We start from the raw sequence: 20295 nt of genomic DNA, 5'->3' as shown, positions 1-20295 counted from the left end.
TATTTATTATTTTAAAAAATAATATTTTAAATTAAAAAAAATTTTATTACTTATAAAGATTATTATAAATTATTAAAATTTAGAATATTTTATATTAATTAAGCTATTAAATTATTAATAAGTTTACTAGTCTAAATTTTTATTAAAATTTAATTTCTAAATATATTATTACTCTAAAAAGTTAGGTATTAAGCTTAATATACTAACTAAGAGATTAGAAAATCTACTTAAGAAAGAAAATAAATAATTCTTTTACTAGAATTAGACTATCCTAAAATTTAAAAACTTACTACTTAAGACTACTATTAATTTAAGATTAAATATTAATAACTAATATTAAGTATACTTTATTAAATAACTTATTATTAATAAACTAATCTCTCTATTACTAATATTATAATTATTATTTAATAAAGCTTATTTATAAGATAAAAAGCTTTAATTTATTTTAAATATTTTAAAAAATAATTTATTAAAATACTTTAATATTATACTAGTTAATTATAAATATACTAGTTTATACTTAAAATATTAAGATTAATTTTATATATTTAATTATAATAAGATAAAAGCTAAAATATTAAGATTTTATTATAAAAATCCTATTACTAGATATTCTAAAAAAATTAAAATATATAAATTAATATTATATAAATATTTCTAGCTTAGAATTTATAAATATATTAATTAATAAATCTAGAATTATTATTTTTATTACTAAATTATTCTTTCTTAAAAAATAAAATAAAAAATATTAAAGTCTTTATTAATTTTTAAATATATTTAATAAGATATAAGTATAAATTTTATTATATATTTATTATTAAGTAATAATTATAATATTATTTTAATTATAATTAATTATTTAATAAAAATAAAGTACTTTCTCTCCTATACTAGAATAATTAATACTAAAGAAGTAATTAATTTATATCTTAAATATATTTAGAAATTCTATAATATCTCTAAAATAATTATATTAAATTATAAAGTCTAGTTTATTATTATTTTTTAGAAATACTTAATATTCTATTTAAAAATTTATAATCTATTATTTATTATTTATTATTTTAAGATTAATAATTAAATTAAATATATTAATATTATTTTAAAATAATACTTATAAGTATATATATTATATTTATAAAATAATTAATTTAAATAATTATTAATAATTAAGTTTATTATTAATTTTATTTACTTTAAGTTTATAAAAGTATTATTATTTATAATTAATTATAAATTTTACTTAATATTAAGATTTAAATTAAGTTATTTTATTATTTATTTTATTAAGAAAAATATTAAGAAATTTATTAATATTATATATAAGATTTATAAATTTATTTATATTAAAATTTTATTTATTTAAATTTATTATAAAATATAAGCTAATTATTAAAAATAATTTATATATTATTATATTATAAAATAAGAAGTCTAGTTATATATTTATAATATTTAAATATTTTATTTATAAAAAAAATTAGACTAGAAAAATTTTAAATTATATTATATTAAAAAAATTATTAATTTATATATTTATAAATTTAAATTATTTAAAAATATAAAAATCTATTTTATATTTAATATATTTTTATTTTATTTTATTATTAATAATTCTTTATTTAATTAATATCCTAATTTATTACTATCTATTAAAGTAAAAGAATTAAAAAAATAAAAAATTAAAAAAGTCCTTAATTTTTAATAAATTTATTAAAATTATAATAAATTTAAATTATAATATATTATTAAATAAATTAAATATAATAAATTAATTAAAAAATTTATTAAATATTTAAAAAATACCTACTAATTAATAAATAATTACTACTTTTATTATTCTAAAAAACTCTAGCTAATTTCTTCCTAGTCTTAATAGAGCTTAATCCTAAGGAGGGAGATACTATTATAGTATAAAATTATAGTACCTATCTAGTTAGATTCTACCTTAACTATCTACTCTTATTCCTATATTTAAGCTATATTATCCTTAATCCTATTATAGCTCTTTAAGCTATGTCCTGTCTATTACCTAATACCTACTATTCTGCTGTTCTGTCTGGTTAGCTCCTAGTCAATGAATATCTGAATCCGACTCTGCCCCCTGACATAAAGGAAGGTATAGTAAATTGGGAATATTAGAATATTTATTAGGAATAACTTTAGTTATTATTTTAATTAAATTATAAAAATTTTTTACTATTTTTATATTATATTATTATCTAGGTAGGGTAATATAATACTAGATAATCTAAGTTCCCTATCTAATTAGGTAAAGATCTCTAGTACAGGGATTTTATAAAAGTTTTCAAGGTTTATAAAGTATAAATAGAACCTTAAGGAGGGCTTATAACCTTATAAGAGGTTATTAAATTATAATAGTAGAATATTAACTAAAATAAATTATATTAGGTCTAACTAGGAGAGAGAGAGATGCTTGGAAGAAGCATGAAGATCTAGAAAGAAACAGTGGCCTAAATACACAGAGTCACATGACACACGTGTTGCTATTCACTTAATGGCAGTGACATTGGTATTCACTAAATCCAGTACTCCAACAGTTTCTATCTGCAGCCTCCACAAGCTGTTAGCGTACTTACACCAAATATTTTGGACCCCCTGGTCGCAGTGCCTGGTATCTTGGGGTGAAAATGCCTGTTTTCTCATCAACAGTCAGATAGTTAGATATTTATTTGAACCTAAACGTTTCTAAGGGGTCTGTTCTAGCTTTTAGCAGGGGTCGCAAGGCTATTTTAGGCATGGTCCATTATTTACCCCCAAATCGTCTGATAGTTAATTAAAGAATCCTGACATATCTGTTTGTAAATATCATCCTCATCCACGGTCAGATTTTGGTCAGCACTACCTAATTTGTGTTCGGGTAGAACCTGGCACGGATATGGTGCATTATTATTGGCTATGAAGAGTCGCAGCAACCCGAAAGCGTTTCCGTTACCCACTTGTCATACGAAATAGGGATCCTACTCCGTACTCCGTAGAAAGGTAATTTGAGTATGTACGGAGTACATTACTTAGGTAGGTTGTACCTCCTCCCTACGAGTAGGTACCCTAGTGCTATTTCAGTACGTCCAATCATGCAGCTATACCCACGTATTCGGCATCGGCATTTCACTTTTTCCCGCTTGTCTTAACTTAGGTAGGCTATTATTATATACCTAGATTGGCTGACCGCTGCATGCCTCCTATTGATCATGACGTGGGTGCCCGCACGTATGAATACTCAACTTCCCCCATCTCTGTCGCCGTGCACTCAACCGGGAATACAGCCCAATGCACTCATATACATATATCTCCCATCTTCTATCAGATACATTTGAATTTTAAGCGATCACAAGAATAAATCCATGCCATTGACTTCGACTTTTATTGAGGTCCTCAATCTGCGAACATATTTCCCTGCAAAGGTATGCCAGGTGTTCTTCCAAGATAATGCATTATTTCCAATAAATGGCTATAGAACTTGACCGGGGACCTTGAACTCCCCAAAGTCCGAGGGATCGGTAGACAAAGGACAGACGTGTCGGTATATAAACGGGAAAAGAAGCCACCTGCCAGCATTTATACAAACTTTCGCATAAGAACCCGAGTACCGAGCACTGGAGCGTTATTAAACCGGGGACATGTCAGAGACGCCGAAAAGACGCAGGTTTTTACCTGAGCCCATCGAAGTGTCATCACGCAGCTCGAAGAATAATCATACTGACCCACCTGCAAAACAACACTCGCACCCCAAAAACTTAAGTTCCCAATCTCCCGAATCAGACCTCAACAGGTATCCGAGGCCATGGCTCGACAATACTGCCTTTCCACGATCGAAAGGACAAAGTCACTTTCCAGGCACCTCACAAAGCCTCATCGAAGACACGCCAGTAGGCGGTATGGGAGAAATGAAACCTCAAAGAGAACCACAGGACGTGAAGGACCGTCATTTGGCGCCAAGGCTGCTTCAGACCACCCCAATGACCTTAAAAGACGAGCTGAAACAAGACGGCCCGAGGAAATTCACACCTCAGTTAATGGAAACAGCAAGGCACTCCTTTCGCCGGGGACGAAAGGCGTTTACCATTGATAGCTCGCCAGAGTTAGAAACACGAGACCTGGATCTTCCGCACACTCATACCGACACATCTATTGACGTACCGCTGGACAGTACCCATGGCATCCATGAATCACGATTCTCATACTCGAGCCTTCTTCGTCGTCAGGAGTCCAGGAGGCATTCTTTCCGTGTCCCCGATCTCCCTGCGATCCCTTCAAGCTGTAGTGAGGGTTCGGATGAATCGAATATACCAAACCCCGGTTTTAGTCCGTTGTCTGTTCCGTCTCATGTGCCGGAAAGACGCCAAAATACCAACAAACGCCAAGGGTTTGCTCATGATCGGCGCCTTGCAGACTACGTTTCCCCCCTTCCGGTCCATCCCTCGGAGAATCAACTAAAGGAGCAAGCTTTGGCAGCTTTCCCAAACGAGCAAGTTTACCAGCCCGTTCATCACTTTGCGATAGATAGGGAAGAAGAAGACTGGACCTATGGGGAAGATAATGTTCTACGCTACGAAAGGCCAGAGCTTAGAGCCTCTCGACGTGCGTCATCTACAGATCTTCACTGGGAACTGGAGTACTTGCGCAGGCACAAGGAGAAGGTTGGAGCGAGAGATCGTTACACACCGGGAATGAGAGGGGCACGCTTTTCAAGCGCAGCTCGTCGAGCTTCTAGAAGCATTGACAAATTCGCAACCTCCAATGAGAAACGGGACAGGGACCGTGAGTTGACAAGGCTGAAACGCACCAGCCCACCAATGCTTGGAGACGATCTCGTCTTTCCCCAAAGTTCGACACCACAGACAACGATTTGCGAAGAAACCCACCCCGTTGGTTCTAATGAGTGTCGGTATATATTCCCTGGATTCCCTGGCCTCTGGAGTGCGGACCCTCATCATTCTACTAAACATGATGCCGGTGGCCTTTGGATGGGAACCTGCAAAATTGAGAGGAGTAGCGCACATTCTGGCGATTCTTTGTTGCCAGGTATAGTTACTCCTATACATGATATTCCAGGAGATACCTGGAAATGCCCGAATGGAATTTCTGCCGTCAGACATTCAAATCAGCACCTTACAGTTCGGACAAAAGGTTCCCACATTACTTCCAGTCAAAATGAGGGCTGCGAACCTGAATTTAATGACGGATTTGTTACTCAAATTTATAATTATTTGTCGCTAGGATATCCGAGTGTTGCCCGCTACTATGACTATGAACTTAGTAAAGTGTCGGGCGTCCCAATAGCAGCGTTAAGAGGTAATGATCTGAACACCGACGCGAAAGGCCATGTGGGCGTTCAAGACACAACAAATGATGATGCGGCAAATGGTGCGTGTATGCGTTGGGTGGCTTTACGGTTGTATATCCGTGAATGGGTTCGTCAGCAACCTGGTATGGTTGATTCGGCTAGTTACCATGATACTTGGGGTGTGCGCGAACGCAAGGGAAGCTGGGCATTTTAAAATAAATGTCTATTGGAAGCCTCCAAATGCTATAGACTAAGCAGATTACGATTATTAAATTGCTGGACAATGAAGTTTTAGAACCATTGTAAACGATGTGGAATCTCCACATTATTCTCTGTACCCTTGGGTTCTAATTTTGTCAGAGATGATCCGCTGCGAAACTCATTTATTGGGCTTGACAGCGGTTATACTATTGATGGCTAAATCTGTAGTATATTATCTGACTGAATATCGAGTATATGTAGGTTATTATTATTTGCTTTCCTTTTCCTCGAGGTCATCAGGTCGACCTAAAACATTCCCTCTTTGAACTCTCTCATGCACAATACCAGGAAATATTTTTTGTTCAAGTAGTCCATCCGATCCAGTGGCGGCTATTCCACTCAGCTTATCGTCATATGCTGAAGTATTAGATTCACCCGATGGTGTATGCGCTTGCGGCAAAGCCGACTGGTCTATAGAAGCCGAAGGGTCTTCCTTGATAGAATTTGAGAGCATAGGAAAATGTTGGGATGCATTCATATTTGATCGGAGGGCATGGCCAATTGGCTGATTTAGATTCTCCGGTGCGGCTACAACGGCCAGTAAGAATTATTGAATTCCCTAATTTAGCGTCGTTCAATACTCACCATGCGTTTCTGGAGACGACGTCTGTGTCGAGAGAGATGGCGCTCCAGAACAGTCCGCACTAATTGAACCACCAGAGGCTGCTGTGATAGAGTATCGCTCAATCCTAAAATATGGTTGCCAGGAATTAATTGGTGCTCGTGAGGACACAAGGCTTATGAAGGCCTCATTAAGAGCGAAAGTGGAATGAGCGGCAAACCTACAATGCTAACTCTCCAACTAGCGTTTCATGTCGGAATGCTTCACGAATGTCAGGGACATTGCTTTTGGCAACATTGTTGCCAGCAACTCCAGCCACAGAGCAATTAGATCCGAGCCATCTTTCCTTTAAAGATAGCTCAAACCCACTTTGCTCTACAGAATTTTTGGCCAGCTCGCACATATCCACAGCGCTAAATTTATATATTTGTGCAGCCACAGAATATTCCTCGATCAGTGGTTCCTTTGTGAAAGCGAACTGTAGAGGATCGTCGGTGGATAACGAGATATTTAGGCCGCGTCTGAAGAAATGAGCACATGGATTTTTGTCGTACGTTAGAAATAGTGCGTTATTGCTCAGTGGTGACATTGCAATGCCAATTTGCTCCAGGTAGAATAGATATTGCAGCAAAGGAACTTTCCTAAGCAGAATTCCGTGACTGATACTGTGACAGCACAGAAATCCCACAGCAAGGTGGTCGGGGTCTCCTGCCTCACCACAATGTGGTCTGAGGACGAAAGTATTGAAACCACGAAGCTGGCGCCAATAGTTAAGGGAAGCTATATTTGCAAACATAAAATAAATCCAGTAGCTGTAAGGTGGGTTTTGCTTCGTATTCCATTCCCTTGGGATGGGATATTTTCTATAGAGACGGCGCTCTGCCTTGCTCTCATCATCAACGCTATCAAACCCAACCACGCGTTGTAGGAATATGTGCAGCTTTGGGTGGCTGTTGGGATCTTTGGTGACCTCAAATAACGGTTGGAAAACATTCGTGATTACCTGTTCGAAATTTTCCATCATGCCACTAGATTTGTACACATCGTATAGTCGAGGCACCTGGATAAGCCAACGAACATTTGGCGAGAACAATTTGTTGTCGACTACCCAGGCCGCAAGCTTGTCCCATTCTTGAATTGACCTGCCGTATATCGAGATGCGCCACTCAACCATCTGATATTTGCTGGATTCTAGATCTGAGATGACTTCCTTCGTTATCTCCGCCAAATAACGCCCTTTGATATAGTTGTCCGTTTTCAAGAATATCTCTCGAAGGCGAGATTCTCCAACGGGGTTGTATTTGAGGTTGAATTTGTCAAATCGATGGAAAGAATCCGTGTGTGCCTGTCGTGAGATTAGTATAAATGCCATACAGCTAGAAAACTCGCAACGTACATGCATATCAAGCGTATCAATACTCAGATCGTAAGCTGTGAGATTGATACTCTCAAAAACTTCTTTAAGTGTTAGATGCTTACCGTCCCTAAACAGAACTACCTCATCCGGTGATTTTTTCATTTTGCTTTTGATAAAACGCAGGAGGTGTTTTTGGTTCATACAGGCTGAGTGATGAACGTGCGTGTCAACTTTTCGGACGTTATAAAAGTCTCTGTGGGGAACTTTCTTGCTGTCGGCTATCTCCTGATATTCATTCAACAGCGTATATAGCTGAAATTTGCCCTCTAGATAAGAAAGACGTTTGAACGAGAAGCTCTTTGCAGGCCCGTCTGTTGAAACATCGATAACTTCATCTAGATCCATATAGAATTCTCTCAGGGAGGGAACTCGGAGGAGAGGCTGCCCCAATGCAGCAGCATCATCGTTTTTATAAACCTGGTACACACTACTCTCATCTAACTTGAACATCCAGTCAGACTCTTGGGGGAGAGGCATGCACCCAGCCATCTCGAAATCTTCACCGATATCTTCCCCCATCTTTCTTTTCTTCTGTTCTTCACGGGAGTGATCATTAAGCTTGGCGCTTTCCTTGTCTTTTCCCCAGGCTGGTTCTGGGGGTGGTGGATAAATGTTCCACTCAGGACGATTATTCGGGTTGTCCTCGAAGGATTGAAGAGAAAGTTTGATATATTTCGTTCTTAAATCCAGCAACCCTCGTATTTTGCGGCATATAGTATTCAGCTCCGATGTGAGCGCGTTGCTATCCGATGTCGCATTTATCAAGCCCTGACCAGTCCCCGACATATCACCATCATAGTGCATGCTTTCTGCTAGCAAGGGATGACTAGGTTCTTTAGAGATCGGGATATGCATCGGATTGATATTGGCACCAAGATGGTTACTCGCCGGAATGTTCGAATGATGCTGATAGAAAAGCTTTGCTTCGGTGTGACTCATTGACTTTTCATACGCATAATCATAAGTAGGTGTTTTCAATTGCCTGTCCCTTGGGAGGATGTCGTTTGCCGCGGGAGGGAGTCCCGCGTGGCCGGGTTCGTTTTGATCCATTTTGCTATGCAATTCCCAGGTGTCTTCTGGGAGAGAACTGGGGGATCTACGTCAATTAGTAGGTAACCAAACGGCTTTTGAGCTTGCGCTGGCCACGCTTTAGAGGATGGAAATGAAAAGCATAGAGGTATAAATGGAGGCTTTCCTGGTTAACAGGGAATGGAAAACTTTCTAGTAGGTCCAGAATTTCGGTGGGTATTGGTGAAGGACGAAGAAGAAGAAGAAGAAGAAGAAGAAGAATAATAATACTAATGGCCTTCACCGGGGAAAAGATTAATACTAGTTAGGTTGTGGAGAGTTTAGTTTTTAGGCTCACGCCTAGTGTGTTCTCAAATCATGTGATTGAATGATACCTTACAGTCTTTCAATTGCTGTTCTCTATATTAGAGATGGAGGACAGACAATTCCTAGGTAATGATGTAGCAATTGGTGTATCATGGCTCGTGTTTAGAGAAGAATGTTATGAATTTACTAGAAGCACTTACTCGCGTGTATATTAGCTAGTTAGTTAACTTTGGCGTAGTATCCAGTAAAGGATCATTTTTAGCTAGCTAACTAACTAACTAGTGTACTCCGTACTAACTAATATGACCCGTACTCCAGACTGGTCTGAGGAGTCTTGGGCCTACTTAGAGCTTCTTGATTATCCGAATAGAGAGTGTTATTTTGAAGCTCTGATATGATCTAATATTAAAATGCCAGCTTTTGCAAATACCATTTTAGTCTAAAGGAGATCTTACAAGATATTTCAAGTATTATTTGCTTAAATGAACTTTTAAAAAGGTAAAGAAGCGAATACTAAATATGTGCCCCATTATACCGCCTGCATTAATTGGTTTTCCCGAATCCCGGTAGCGCTTAGTGTGACGTACTTGGGTTTCCGTACAAACGAGCCTCCTTCAGGACAACAACAACAATCCTCTAGGCAGCAGTTCGAAATCACAAGGTTTTTTTTCTTCTCCCTTCCTTGATCGTCTCAATTAATTTTCTGAAGGGTAAGAGCGAAGGAATTGCACTTGAACGGCCCTTTTCAAGTCTACCCATCTATCTATTCAATAATTCAGTCAAAAGGTGGGAAAGATGAGAACTATCCCCTGCACTACCACAGTTTCAACACCGGCTTAGCTTGGTCATTTCCCTTGTTACGACCAGTAACTAACAGACAATTATCTCGCAGACACCAATTGTTGTGCTCTATATTATCCACACCTACGGTGCTATTGGATATGGCAACTCTTAATCTGTCAACCAACGGGCCCTCAATAACGAAGAGCTATCAGTCGGTAGTCAACTCGTCCGTCTCAGGGTCTGCGACTTCCGCAAAGTGGGCGCTTTTTTCAGTTTCTACGCCTCTGTTGAGCGCCTTCCAACAAGACGCTGGTAACAAAGAGAGTGTTCTTAAGGTGCAAGATACAGGAGGTAGGTCCTCAACTTGCTGTTACTCAAGATATGGGCTGATTGAATATCTTTAGAGGGCGAACTTGTGGATCTTCTCGACGAATTTTCCGAAGGGAAGATACAATTTGCTTTTGTTAAGGTCACCGACACCAACACAGGACTCCCGAAAAACGTTCTCATCGGATGGTGTGGAGAAGGGGTTCCTGAGCGTACAAAGGGGTATTTTACCAGCCACTTATCTACAGTTTCAAGGTTTTTACATGTAAGTGGTCCTCAAATCCAAGCTCGGCCGTGACATTTTGTGCTAATTTTTGGACTGGTAGGGCTATCATGTCCAAATCACTGCTCGTTCAGATAGGGATTTGACGGCAGAAGGTATTATCCAGAAAGTCGGCGATGCTTCTGGTGCCAAGTATACTTCGGGCACTGACCAGACAACTGTCTCCGCACCCAAGCCCCCGGTTTCAAGTAAACCTGTTTTCAATCCCCTTCGAACCGGCGGAGTCAATGCATCCGCACCAGCACCAATTCCACTGAGAATGAAGCCAGGAGATGATGACGGCTGGGGCCCCGATGCGCCACCAGTCATGCGGACAAACCTCGAAAAGGTTCAACCTGCATACCAGCCGACCAAGGTTAACATGCGCGAACTCAAGTCGGAGAAGCAACCTGAAATAGATGTGGCCCGTAGCCATTCAGATGAAACTTCAGAGGTTGTGGTTAAGGGCGGATATCAACCGATTGGTAAAGTAGATATTGCTGCCATTAGGAGACAAGCACGCGAAGCAGGAAACTTGAAGGATGATCGCCCCGAACCCGTGAAGGGCGCTTATGAACCGGTGGGTAAGGTTGATATTGCTGCAATCCGTGCTAGAGCACAAAAGCCAGACGACCTTCCAGGGGCAACTACGGGTAGTGCCCCTCTATCAGAAAGTACTCCGGAGACCCTGAACGAAGCTGAACCATCCACTCGTCCTATCTTACCTAGTCACTCGGGACGATTGACCAGTCTACCAAAACCAAAGGTCTCGAACAAATTGGGCGGTGGCTCGACATTCTTGGGAACAAAGCCCCCTCTTCCCAATGATAACTCTGCAAAGGCATCTCCATCTGTACAGGTTGGCAGTGCGAGCAGGACATTTGCTGACCAAGGAGGTAAAACCCCCGCGCAACTTTGGGCAGAACGGAAGGCAAGGGAGCGTGGTCAAGAGTCTAATGTTGGTGTACCGCCACTTAACCCGACACCACCTGTTGTTCAAAGCCAACATAGTGGGAGCGGGGAATGGAAAAGCTCCTATAGTGGAAAGACTTGGGCACCAGTTCAGACTACACATACTGGAAAGTCTGTAGGGAGCAGTTCTAATCAGGCTGCGGATTTCACTGCCAATGACATTCAACATGCAGAGCCGGATATTCCCCAGCAAAGCGTTAACACTATCCGTGACCAGCTCCTACAGGTGCAGCCGAAGGATTCTGCTGATGAGAACTTTGCTGACACCTTGGCCCCCTCGCCTCTCCACGGGTCCTTGGCACAATCAATTGAACCAGAGACTTTTCAAGAACCGGAAGTTCACGAAGTCCTTCCACCTCGCCCTCAACCACCTCGGTCTCCAACACCGCCCAGCCCAGTACGTGACGTTTCACCGATTCGTGTTGCAATGCCTGTTGGAAGCGGAACCGCCGATATTGAAGATGAACATGATGCACCACTGACAGCTACACACGTTGAAAGCTCCCAGCAAGAACTGCTAAGTGATAAAGATCTTATCGAGGCGCCGGCTGTTAGCTCAGCGGCATCCCAATCCATTGGTGGCGGTAGTTTCCCAGCGGATGGTATTAAGGCCCTCGTGCAGTATGAATACGAAAAAGCTGAGGATAACGAGATTGACCTGAGAGAGGGAGAATACGTGACTGAAATTGAAATGGTTGACAAAGATTGGTGGCTGGGTCTCAATACTCGAGGAGAGAGGGGCCTCTTTCCAAGCAACTACGTCGAACTTGTCAAAGATGATCCACACAGCCACCCTGAATCCGATGCGCAGACGCGTACGGTGGAGGCGATTGCTCCTGAACCTACTCCAGAGCACCAGCCCGAACCCGAATCCGAACCGGCTCCAAGCTCTGGCAATAGGCCGACTGCGAAAGCTTTGTATGATTATGAAGCTGCTGAAGATAACGAACTTAGTTTCCCTGAGGGGGCTGAAATTAAAAATATCGTAAGTGCTCAAACCCCTCCGGGGCCAACCTTTCACATCAGTTCGCTACATACTCCTCTCCGGTTTTCTCGGCATTCGTGTTTCCGTCTCTTAATTGACTAGGAATGGCTTTACTGATCATTCTACTATTTAGGAATTTCCTGATGATGACTGGTGGCTTGGTGAATACCGTGGTAATTCTGGACTTTTCCCAGCGAACTACGTGCAGCTCGAGGGCCAATAAATAGGCGTGTGTTATTACCCATGTATTCGTGACTTACTTATTTACTTCCCACATCAAGAGTAAATCGCGCACCGAACCTTAAGCTGTCTGTCTGTTATTTGAAAGCTGTTTATAACTTTTCTCTTCTGAACATTATTCAATGCTTTGTATATAAAATAACAATCAGTTTTCTTATCAGCGCCAGTAAATCTTAAGAGACGGGTTTGCTCAGGAGCTCTTCGAAGTGTCAGAGCCAGTAAATATATAGATATGGTTAAGATACAGGATGCAGTCAGTGCGTGTCCCGAAGGTCCAATCACATGACCGCGCGATGGGAACTCGGCAGTAACTGACCTCGTACTCCGTACCCCAGGCAACAAACAGCAGAGCATGTTTTACAAGTGAAATTCTTCCTAGTATGATTCTTATTCCCACCACAGGCGACAATCACGAATCGGTTTAACTATTGAATTACTGGGGATAAGATTTTTATTTGTGTGACAATTTCGACCTATCCCTCCAACCCGAATACTTCCTCGCCTTCGAATTTAAGGATACATCCGCGACGTGCAGAGCACCAAGGAGAGCTGTTTACCCAAACCCATTGTTCGAGGAAAATGGCCTCCCTAGGAGAAGATTTGTTGGTGACCGTCAACAAGCTGCAAGACTTGGTTTTCAATACCATTGGAAATGACTCTCTGGATTTACCGCAAATCGTAAGTTTATCTGGTGTGGATGATGCTCAATTTAGCTCTGCTGACTTTGTTTTAGGTTGTGGTTGGCTCTCAGTCATCCGGGAAATCGTCTGTACTTGAAAACATAGTTGGTAGAGATTTTCTACCTAGGGGAAGCGGCATTGTGACAAGACGGCCCCTGATTTTACAACTTATCAACATCCCTAGTGAGCGGCACGACAAACCCGAAGGCGATGAAGTTCACATTCCGCATACAGCTGCTAGTGTCGCTGGACAGTATGAATGGGCAGAGTTTCATCACGTTCCTGGTCGGAAGTTTGAAGACTTTGCCCTTGTTAAGCAGGAAATTGAAGCTGAGACTGCGAGAATAGCCGGAAGCAATAAAGGCATCAACCGACAACCCATTAACCTCAAGATATTTTCTCCTCACGTTCTCAATCTCACTATGGTTGATCTACCGGGCTTGACGAAAGTGCCCATTGGAGACCAACCCTCGGACATTGAAAAGCAAACTCGTGCGTTGATATTGGAATATATTGCGAAGCCCAACAGTATTATCCTAGCAGTCTCGCCTGCGAACGTTGATCTGGTCAATTCAGAAGCTCTTAAGCTTGCTCGCCAGGTAGATCCTATGGGACGAAGGACGATTGGTGTTTTGACAAAACTGGACCTCATGGATCATGGAACCAATGCTATGGATATCCTCTCCGGCCGCGTGTATCCATTGAAGCTTGGATTCATTGGAGTTGTCAATAGGTCCCAGCAAGATATTCAATCTGGAAAATCCCTTTCCGACGCTTTACACGCCGAACTTGACTTCTTTCGCCATCATCCTGCTTATCGGAATATGGCCAATCGATGTGGCACGCAATTTCTTGCGAAGACTTTGAATTCTACTTTAATGTCCCACATCAGAGACCGCCTCCCTGACATCAAAGCTCGCCTCAATACACTCATGGGTCAAACACAACAAGAGCTTGCTAGCTACGGAAATAAGCAGTTCAGCGGGAAAGAACATCGAGGTTCCTTGATATTGCAGCTCATGACGCGATTTGCATCTTCTTTCATATCTTCTATTGATGGAACGTCCTCTGAGATTTCTACTAAAGAACTGTGTGGAGGTGCTAGAATATATTACATTTTCAATTCCGTCTTCGGCAATTCCCTCGAGACAATTGATCCTACGCATAACTTGTCCGTCTCTGATATCCGAACGGCCATTCGCAACTCAACCGGTCCACGGCCCAGCCTTTTCGTTCCTGAACTTGCCTTTGATCTTCTTGTCAAACCCCAGATCAAATTGCTAGAGTCCCCTAGTCAAAGGTGTGTTGAGCTGGTTTACGAAGAGCTCATAAAAATATGCCACACATGCGGCTCCCAAGAACTTCTTCGCTTCCCACGACTCCAGGCAAAACTCATTGAGGTTGTGTCGGACCTCCTTCGTGAGAGACTAGGGCCTTGCTCAACTTACGTCGAGTCTTTGATTTCCATCCAACGCGCATATATAAATACGAACCATCCTAATTTCCTTGGCGCTGCAGCTGCAATGTCATCCGTCATTCAGAGCAAACAAGACCAGGAAAGAAAGGCTGCATTAGCGGAGGAGCGGAGAAAACGAGAGAAGAGACGGCTAAAAGAAACTGGCGGCCTGAATGGAGGCCAATCTGCCTACCCCGAAGAGGAAGAAGAGCAACAGGACTCAAAGACACAGAATTTGCCCCTCAGAGGCCAGTCTACCCGAGGCACCAGAAGCTTGTCTCCGCATGTTGGTAAGGTCCAGGAAAGTGGTATCGCAGCGACATTAAACGGTACACATCCGAATCCCCAAAACGCTTTTGGTACCGCAAATACCACTCGTGATTCCTTCTTAAATTACTTTTTCGGCAAAGATGGTGCGCAATCTACTCTGTCTGCTCCCTTACCGCCAAATCAGGGCAGGCAATCAATCCAGCACGAAGTTAATATTGCCCCTGCTACACGACGCACAGAGCTTCGCTCCCCGGTAATTGCTACAGAGGATTACACAGTAATGCCAGAATATAATGATATGAGCTCCGTGGTTAGTATTACACCCTCGACACATTTTCAAACACTATTAACATATTTGAAGTCACAGCCAAAAGACAATTCTGAACCCGAAATATCTGATCGGGAGCTCATGGAAACCGAGTTGATTCGTCGATTGATTTCTTCATATTTCAATATCGTTAGAGAGACCATTGCTGATCAAGTTCCTAAAGCTATCATGCACCTTCTTGTCAACCATAGCAAAGATGTTGTGCAAAATAGACTCGTTAGCGAGCTTTATAAAGAGGAGTTTTTTGCTGAACTTCTTTATGAGGATGATGGTATTAAAGCTGAAAGGGAAAAATGTGAGAGGCTATTAGAGACATATAAGGCAGCTGCAAAGATTGTGGGCGAGGTTCTATGATTCTTGTACCCATCTTTTTAGCCTCGTGATATGTTTCAGGCATACCTTGTTATTTAGATAACATCTGGTTTGTCTGTAACTATCCAAAGGTTATATTTTTGTGGATATCTTTATATCTTGTATTCTAGTATTATTCCTATTATGACCCTACGCAGCGTGAGGTACGGGAGAATAGATTAGTTTTGCTTATCGTGTGTATATAAGGTGTTTTTTTCTTAGCTATATATATCTAGAAGGTCTAAGATGAAAGGCACTTTATACTATGCGCAATTCTAAATCTAATAAATACTAGGACTGTCAGATGATATTATACACTAGACTTAATCCCTTTTCAGGGTTATTCTCCTCAGACGTGCACCCTCAAAACCGTACATTGCCCCTCCAACAAAAACAAGTATAGCGCCTATAAGGACTCCATGTGATAAAGCATTTCCGAATATATGTATTGACAACAGAAGAGAAACAAGTTTTCTAATGTTCAAAACAATCGTAACTGTCAAAGAAGATGACTTCGCAGAGAGAAGGTGGACCCCCCGGATACACCAATATTGTGTCAAGGCATTCAATATGAGGTAAAAGACCTGCACCGGAATGCGAGCGAATATGGATTGGAAAAACCAGGATTCCTGAAATGCCACAAGCAGGTAAGAAAGCCCACTTAGGATAGGGGTAGTAGCGGAGGTTACGCAGGGCTTCTCGGGCGCAATTGTGCCATCGGAAGTAAATATAGTGTGCAAATACCCAGCTTCGTTTACTGCAGGCACAACCCGAGAAAGTAAAGAAGGCGAGGAGTACAGGATACGCCATTGACCGAGGAGTTGGGGGAAAGTAGGTAGGAATAGCGGTAGAGAAAGTATGTGAGAGTAGAAGAGAGCCTCTTTCCAATGGCTCCTTCCATATGTCTCGTAAAGTTTATCTGCGTAGATTCCCTGAAATGCAGAAAGAACCATTGCCAGGGCAAGCATGGCGAACCCGGTCGAAGTTGTGGATAGTGTGGTGGTGGATTCGGCAATCCCGATGCTGATAGACTGGCCCTTAGCCTGCGCATCTGCCAGCGCCGACGTAACAACTCCTAATGTAAGCATCGCTACTGCGAGCATTTGGCCATGGGAATATCGTTTCGAGGCATGAAAACGACCAACAATCATCGACGCAACGGGGCCCCCAGACCTCACGATGATGTGGAGTGGAACTGAAATCTTGTATGCGAATGCCCAATTATTGAGAAGATTGACTGTAACGAAGAAAGCCGTATAGATAAACCATGACCTTAGGGGTATAGAGCGCGTGCTAATAAAAAATGACCGAGGGCCTGCCGACAGGGAAAGGAAGTTCGGGACCATAAAGAGCGCCGTCAGAATAAACTGAGCAAATGTTATCAAGGGGCCTGGTAGTCGCGAGTTAGAACTTTCGGACATTTAGACGTTCACGGTATGGGAAGCGACGAGGCATGATATGTATGTACCTGAACTTGGCTGGTCCCTGTTATTCAGTTAGCAAGGTAGTTCCCCATGTCTTTGAACTTTAGCGAGGCTTACTTGATAATTGCTTCAAGTGCAAATACCTTATTAAAGGAGTTAGTTGTAGTGGTTGCTGTCTTTTGACATGTACTTACCCACATTAGCACAGCAGCCTCCAAAGATTAGCGAGATCATCAGAAGAACACTCGTCCATTGAGAAAGAGTGGTTTGAGCTGCAGTCGCAACAATGCTAACCAGACTGGCGCGCAAAGGCTCTTCGAAGCCCTTTCCCTCGAGCATGTCCTTCTTCGAGCTCTGAGTTGGTAAAGAAGGCCGCCCTGGGACCACTACCTTGCCGTCGGAGGGTTGAATTGATACACGCCTAGCACCAAGTTCTGGCCAGTGACTTTTCCCAGTCGAAATGGCGCCATTTGCACTAAACCCAGCCTTTCTGGGTGACACGCTGTTAGACATATTGGAGTCTTTGACAAGGCGTTCTTAATGAAAGGATTGGTGGAGCAGGACACGTTGGAAAACGAGGACGACGCTTAGTCAAAAGGTGGTGGTTTCCCCGACGGAGAGTCCAGTGGCTGACCTCTTCAACCTCGGTAAAGTGACTTGTAGAGAGAAGTAGAGAAAAGGATAGCCATGAAGGTTATTATTGATAAGCCTTTGTTCGGATCTCTATTGATCATTAAGAGCAAAATATTGCGCAGAGTGGGATGGTACCTGGTTTTACTTGCTCGGGCTATTCAAAACAATACAAAAATACTTGGGACTATTGAAACTTCAAAAATCATCTACAATATCATCCTCACTCAAAAAAAGCTTCCCATCATCTTCCTGTCCAATCGAAGACATCCTGGCTTCAGCAATATTGGCAATCCTTTGACGTTTGGCACCTCTAACTCTTGCCAATGGCCCTTGATCGCTGCAAGATGATTCCAACATAGACCTTTCGTCTTCCTGCAGAACTTTGCCGTGCGTACGTGTCTCAATACCAGAAAAGCTAGTAATTCTCCTAACCTGCATTGATTCGGCTTCATCGCCCAAGAGCATAGCCATATATGGTAGTTGATAAAGTAATATATCCTTGCGCGATATCATTGTAATACCGGGGGGTTGCTTTACATCCGAAGAGGCCTGATCACTCTCCTTGTTTATATGTGGAGTTTTCCGGGACGTGAGGCGGCTGAGATCTGGTCTTCTTGAAGGATCAAGGAAAGTGCAGGTCCACATATCTATATAGCTTTGGATTTCCTCGACCTGTTGTAGAAGTCGGAACGTGGGAGGAGAAAACATTTTGTGGGAGTCACTCATACGCTTGGGATGGTCACCAAATGACATCTGCCTTTTCACCGGAGAAGGAAGAGCAAATAGCAGACCGCGTGCGGCAACTTGGTAACTGATATCATTCTGTCTTAGCAAGTCGATGGATGCACCAGGTTTGATGATGCCGGTTCCCAGTCCTGCTCGAAACCTACCATGGCCCTTCTGATCGGCACACAGCAAATCGCTGTCTGACAATGCCATTATGCATTCATCTAGACAGTCAGTAAATGAGGGCCCATAGCAGGATGGTACATAGTTCTCGTGTAAAGCGCTTATGAAAGACTGAGAATCGGTGCCTGTTTCATCCACAAGTTCATTGACAGAGACTTGAGAGGCCTCTGGTCGATTAAAACGAGCTAGATGATTTGGAGGTGGGGGTAATCGCAAAATTTCGGCATCAGCGACGGAGCTATCCCGCTTGTTGTAAACAATTTTGCCGACAGCATGAAATAGCCCTAAATTTGCCTCCCTTTGCGTTATTGCCTTTAATGTCTCCCTCTCTGAAGGTGTGAGAATCTTCCGTGTCCTAGATGATCTCATAGACTTGTTGGCACCCTTACTCCGAGAGGATTGGGTGTCATTATCAAGACAAATAAATTCCAAGGAAGCAATTGCATTCCGGATGTCTCCTATTTTAGAAATGCCTTCCAATAATGAAGGCACGGCAGCTTGTTTACGCTTAGAGCAGCCAGCATTCTTCTCCAGAACCAGGCTTAGAGCCTTGTACATGAACGACGGTGCGATGCTATTAAAGTCAATAATGGTTGTGCTAGGGTGATTATAAATTTCGTGACCAACTAGTCGGTAGACTGTTAGATTGTCCAAGGGGGCCGAGCCCGAAAATGTCTCCGAAACAATCATAACAATCGGCGATGCAGCTGGCTGACCGGCGTTAGCATGAGCATTCTTTGGCGTTGAAGGCGTAGACATAGAAATGTAGCGTAACAGAGATAGCCTGAATGCAGCCAAACTAGAGGCATTTCGCCCTGACCACGTCGGGAATTCTTCAACAAGAATGATACGTCGTTGAGAAGTGCGGGCTTTAGTTTGAATGATGTTCCGCGATTCGTTATCACCATCCAAATCAAGACTTCCGAAACCATTGCCCCGACTAAGAAATTCATCGAATTGGACGGCAAGAGAGACGTATCCTTTTGCAGTAAATTCCGGAATTAAAGGCGTTTTCCACTCCAAGATGTCGAATTGAAGCGAGTGCGATAGTAACGATATTGTAGTCGATTTTCCACACCCAGCGGGACCTCTAAGAATGAGCAATTTCTATGCTGGTTAGCAATGCAAATGGAAATCAATCAAGACAGGATATTCGCTCCGTTTTAAGGAGGGAAGGCAAGAAAAAGCAAGCATACATACTCTTCGGTTGCTTCCCGCAAGGGCATCATTTAGCCATCGCTCAACATCACACACCTTTCGTTTATGAACCGCCAATTCCTCTAAATTGATAGGAGCATATTTTTCTGCCCATGGCAGCTTGTCTTCCTTTGAAGCTTGGGGGGTAGTGAATTTGTTTTCCGGTGGCAGGACGAAGCGTCTGGTCGCGTTTATAGCCTTCTGCTGACTGCTTGCTGTGGGTGCTGGCCCGTTAGAACGGGGCTTTTTCTGAGGAGCAGATGGTGTGAGCTTTGACAAATTTTCATCTGTAAAGTGCTGAGTGAACAGTTCGTCAAACGAATCATAATCATCTTCGATTATGTCCTCGCAGCCATCCATATTTTCCTTTGTCGATCCCAAGGTCTGGGAGGGCCATCGCTGTCTTGGACCATGAAAGCCAAGAGATTTTTGGAGGATATCGAGGGCTGATGTATCGGATGGCGGTCGGGTATCGTAGTTAATTGTCATGGAAGACAGGATAGACCCAAGCGATAAAATAACTGAGGCGCTTAGAGCATGCTAACCTTGTTGAGAAGAGAACGGGATTAGTTGTGGAGCGGCTGGCTAC

The 20295-nt window shown here is 41.9% G+C and overlaps 7 protein-coding genes across 7 annotated transcripts; 3 read left to right on the top strand and 4 right to left on the bottom strand.

Annotated features, from left to right (window-relative positions):
- Positions 1–3647: 3647 nt before the first annotated feature.
- Positions 3648–5528, top strand: P175DRAFT_0429396 (uncharacterized protein; the record flags this gene model as incomplete). Its single annotated transcript, XM_040893359.1, has 2 exons — positions 3648–3852; positions 3913–5528. 2 exons carry the CDS (start codon positions 3648–3650, stop codon positions 5526–5528), a joined length of 1821 nt encoding a protein of 606 aa, XP_040755153.1.
- A 119-nt stretch (positions 5529–5647) lies between these two features.
- P175DRAFT_0496897 (uncharacterized protein) lies at positions 5648–6381 on the bottom strand. The gene is made up of 3 exons (XM_040896153.1): positions 6362–6381; positions 6161–6264; positions 5648–6103 (listed from the first exon to the last, which is right to left on the bottom strand). Exon 3 carries the CDS (start codon positions 6051–6053, stop codon positions 5784–5786), a length of 270 nt encoding a protein of 89 aa, XP_040755152.1. The 5' UTR covers positions 6054–6103; positions 6161–6264; positions 6362–6381; the 3' UTR covers positions 5648–5783.
- On the bottom strand, positions 6358–8358 carry P175DRAFT_0429994 (uncharacterized protein; the record flags this gene model as incomplete). Its single annotated transcript, XM_040893397.1, has 2 exons — positions 6358–7482; positions 7534–8358. The coding sequence occupies 2 exons, from the start codon at positions 8356–8358 to the stop codon at positions 6358–6360; spliced, it is 1950 nt and encodes a 649-aa protein (XP_040755151.1).
- Positions 8359–9512: 1154 nt separating this feature from the next.
- On the top strand, positions 9513–12407 carry P175DRAFT_04642 (putative actin binding protein). The gene is made up of 4 exons (XM_040894842.1): positions 9513–9675; positions 9782–10023; positions 10077–10264; positions 10326–12407. The coding sequence occupies exons 2-4, from the start codon at positions 9831–9833 to the stop codon at positions 12318–12320; spliced, it is 2376 nt and encodes a 791-aa protein (XP_040755150.1). The 5' UTR covers positions 9513–9675; positions 9782–9830; the 3' UTR covers positions 12321–12407.
- A 393-nt stretch (positions 12408–12800) lies between these two features.
- Positions 12801–15841, top strand: P175DRAFT_0448044 (dynamin-related GTPase DNM1). Its single transcript, XM_040894404.1, has 3 exons — positions 12801–13136; positions 13192–15174; positions 15226–15841. Exons 1-3 carry the CDS (start codon positions 13038–13040, stop codon positions 15544–15546), a joined length of 2403 nt encoding a protein of 800 aa, XP_040755149.1. The 5' UTR covers positions 12801–13037; the 3' UTR covers positions 15547–15841.
- A 25-nt stretch (positions 15842–15866) lies between these two features.
- P175DRAFT_0426728 (putative UPD-GlcNAc transporter (Mnn2-2)) lies at positions 15867–17306 on the bottom strand (the record flags this gene model as incomplete). Its single annotated transcript, XM_040893193.1, has 2 exons — positions 15867–16953; positions 17152–17306. 2 exons carry the CDS (start codon positions 17304–17306, stop codon positions 15867–15869), a joined length of 1242 nt encoding a protein of 413 aa, XP_040755148.1.
- Positions 17307–17660: 354 nt separating this feature from the next.
- P175DRAFT_0448041 (putative cell cycle checkpoint protein Rad17) lies at positions 17661–20181 on the bottom strand. The gene is made up of 2 exons (XM_040894403.1): positions 19710–20181; positions 17661–19616 (listed from the first exon to the last, which is right to left on the bottom strand). The coding sequence occupies exons 1-2, from the start codon at positions 20064–20066 to the stop codon at positions 17796–17798; spliced, it is 2178 nt and encodes a 725-aa protein (XP_040755147.1). The 5' UTR covers positions 20067–20181; the 3' UTR covers positions 17661–17795.
- Between the last annotated feature and the right edge of the window lie 114 nt (positions 20182–20295).

The sequence above is a fragment of the Aspergillus ochraceoroseus genome (genome assembly GCF_002846915.1).
Source record: "Aspergillus ochraceoroseus IBT 24754 chromosome Unknown P175scaffold_1, whole genome shotgun sequence".
In the NCBI taxonomy this organism is placed as follows: domain Eukaryota; kingdom Fungi; phylum Ascomycota; class Eurotiomycetes; order Eurotiales; family Aspergillaceae; genus Aspergillus; species Aspergillus ochraceoroseus.
This window is presented reverse-complemented; position numbering and strand designations above follow the sequence as displayed.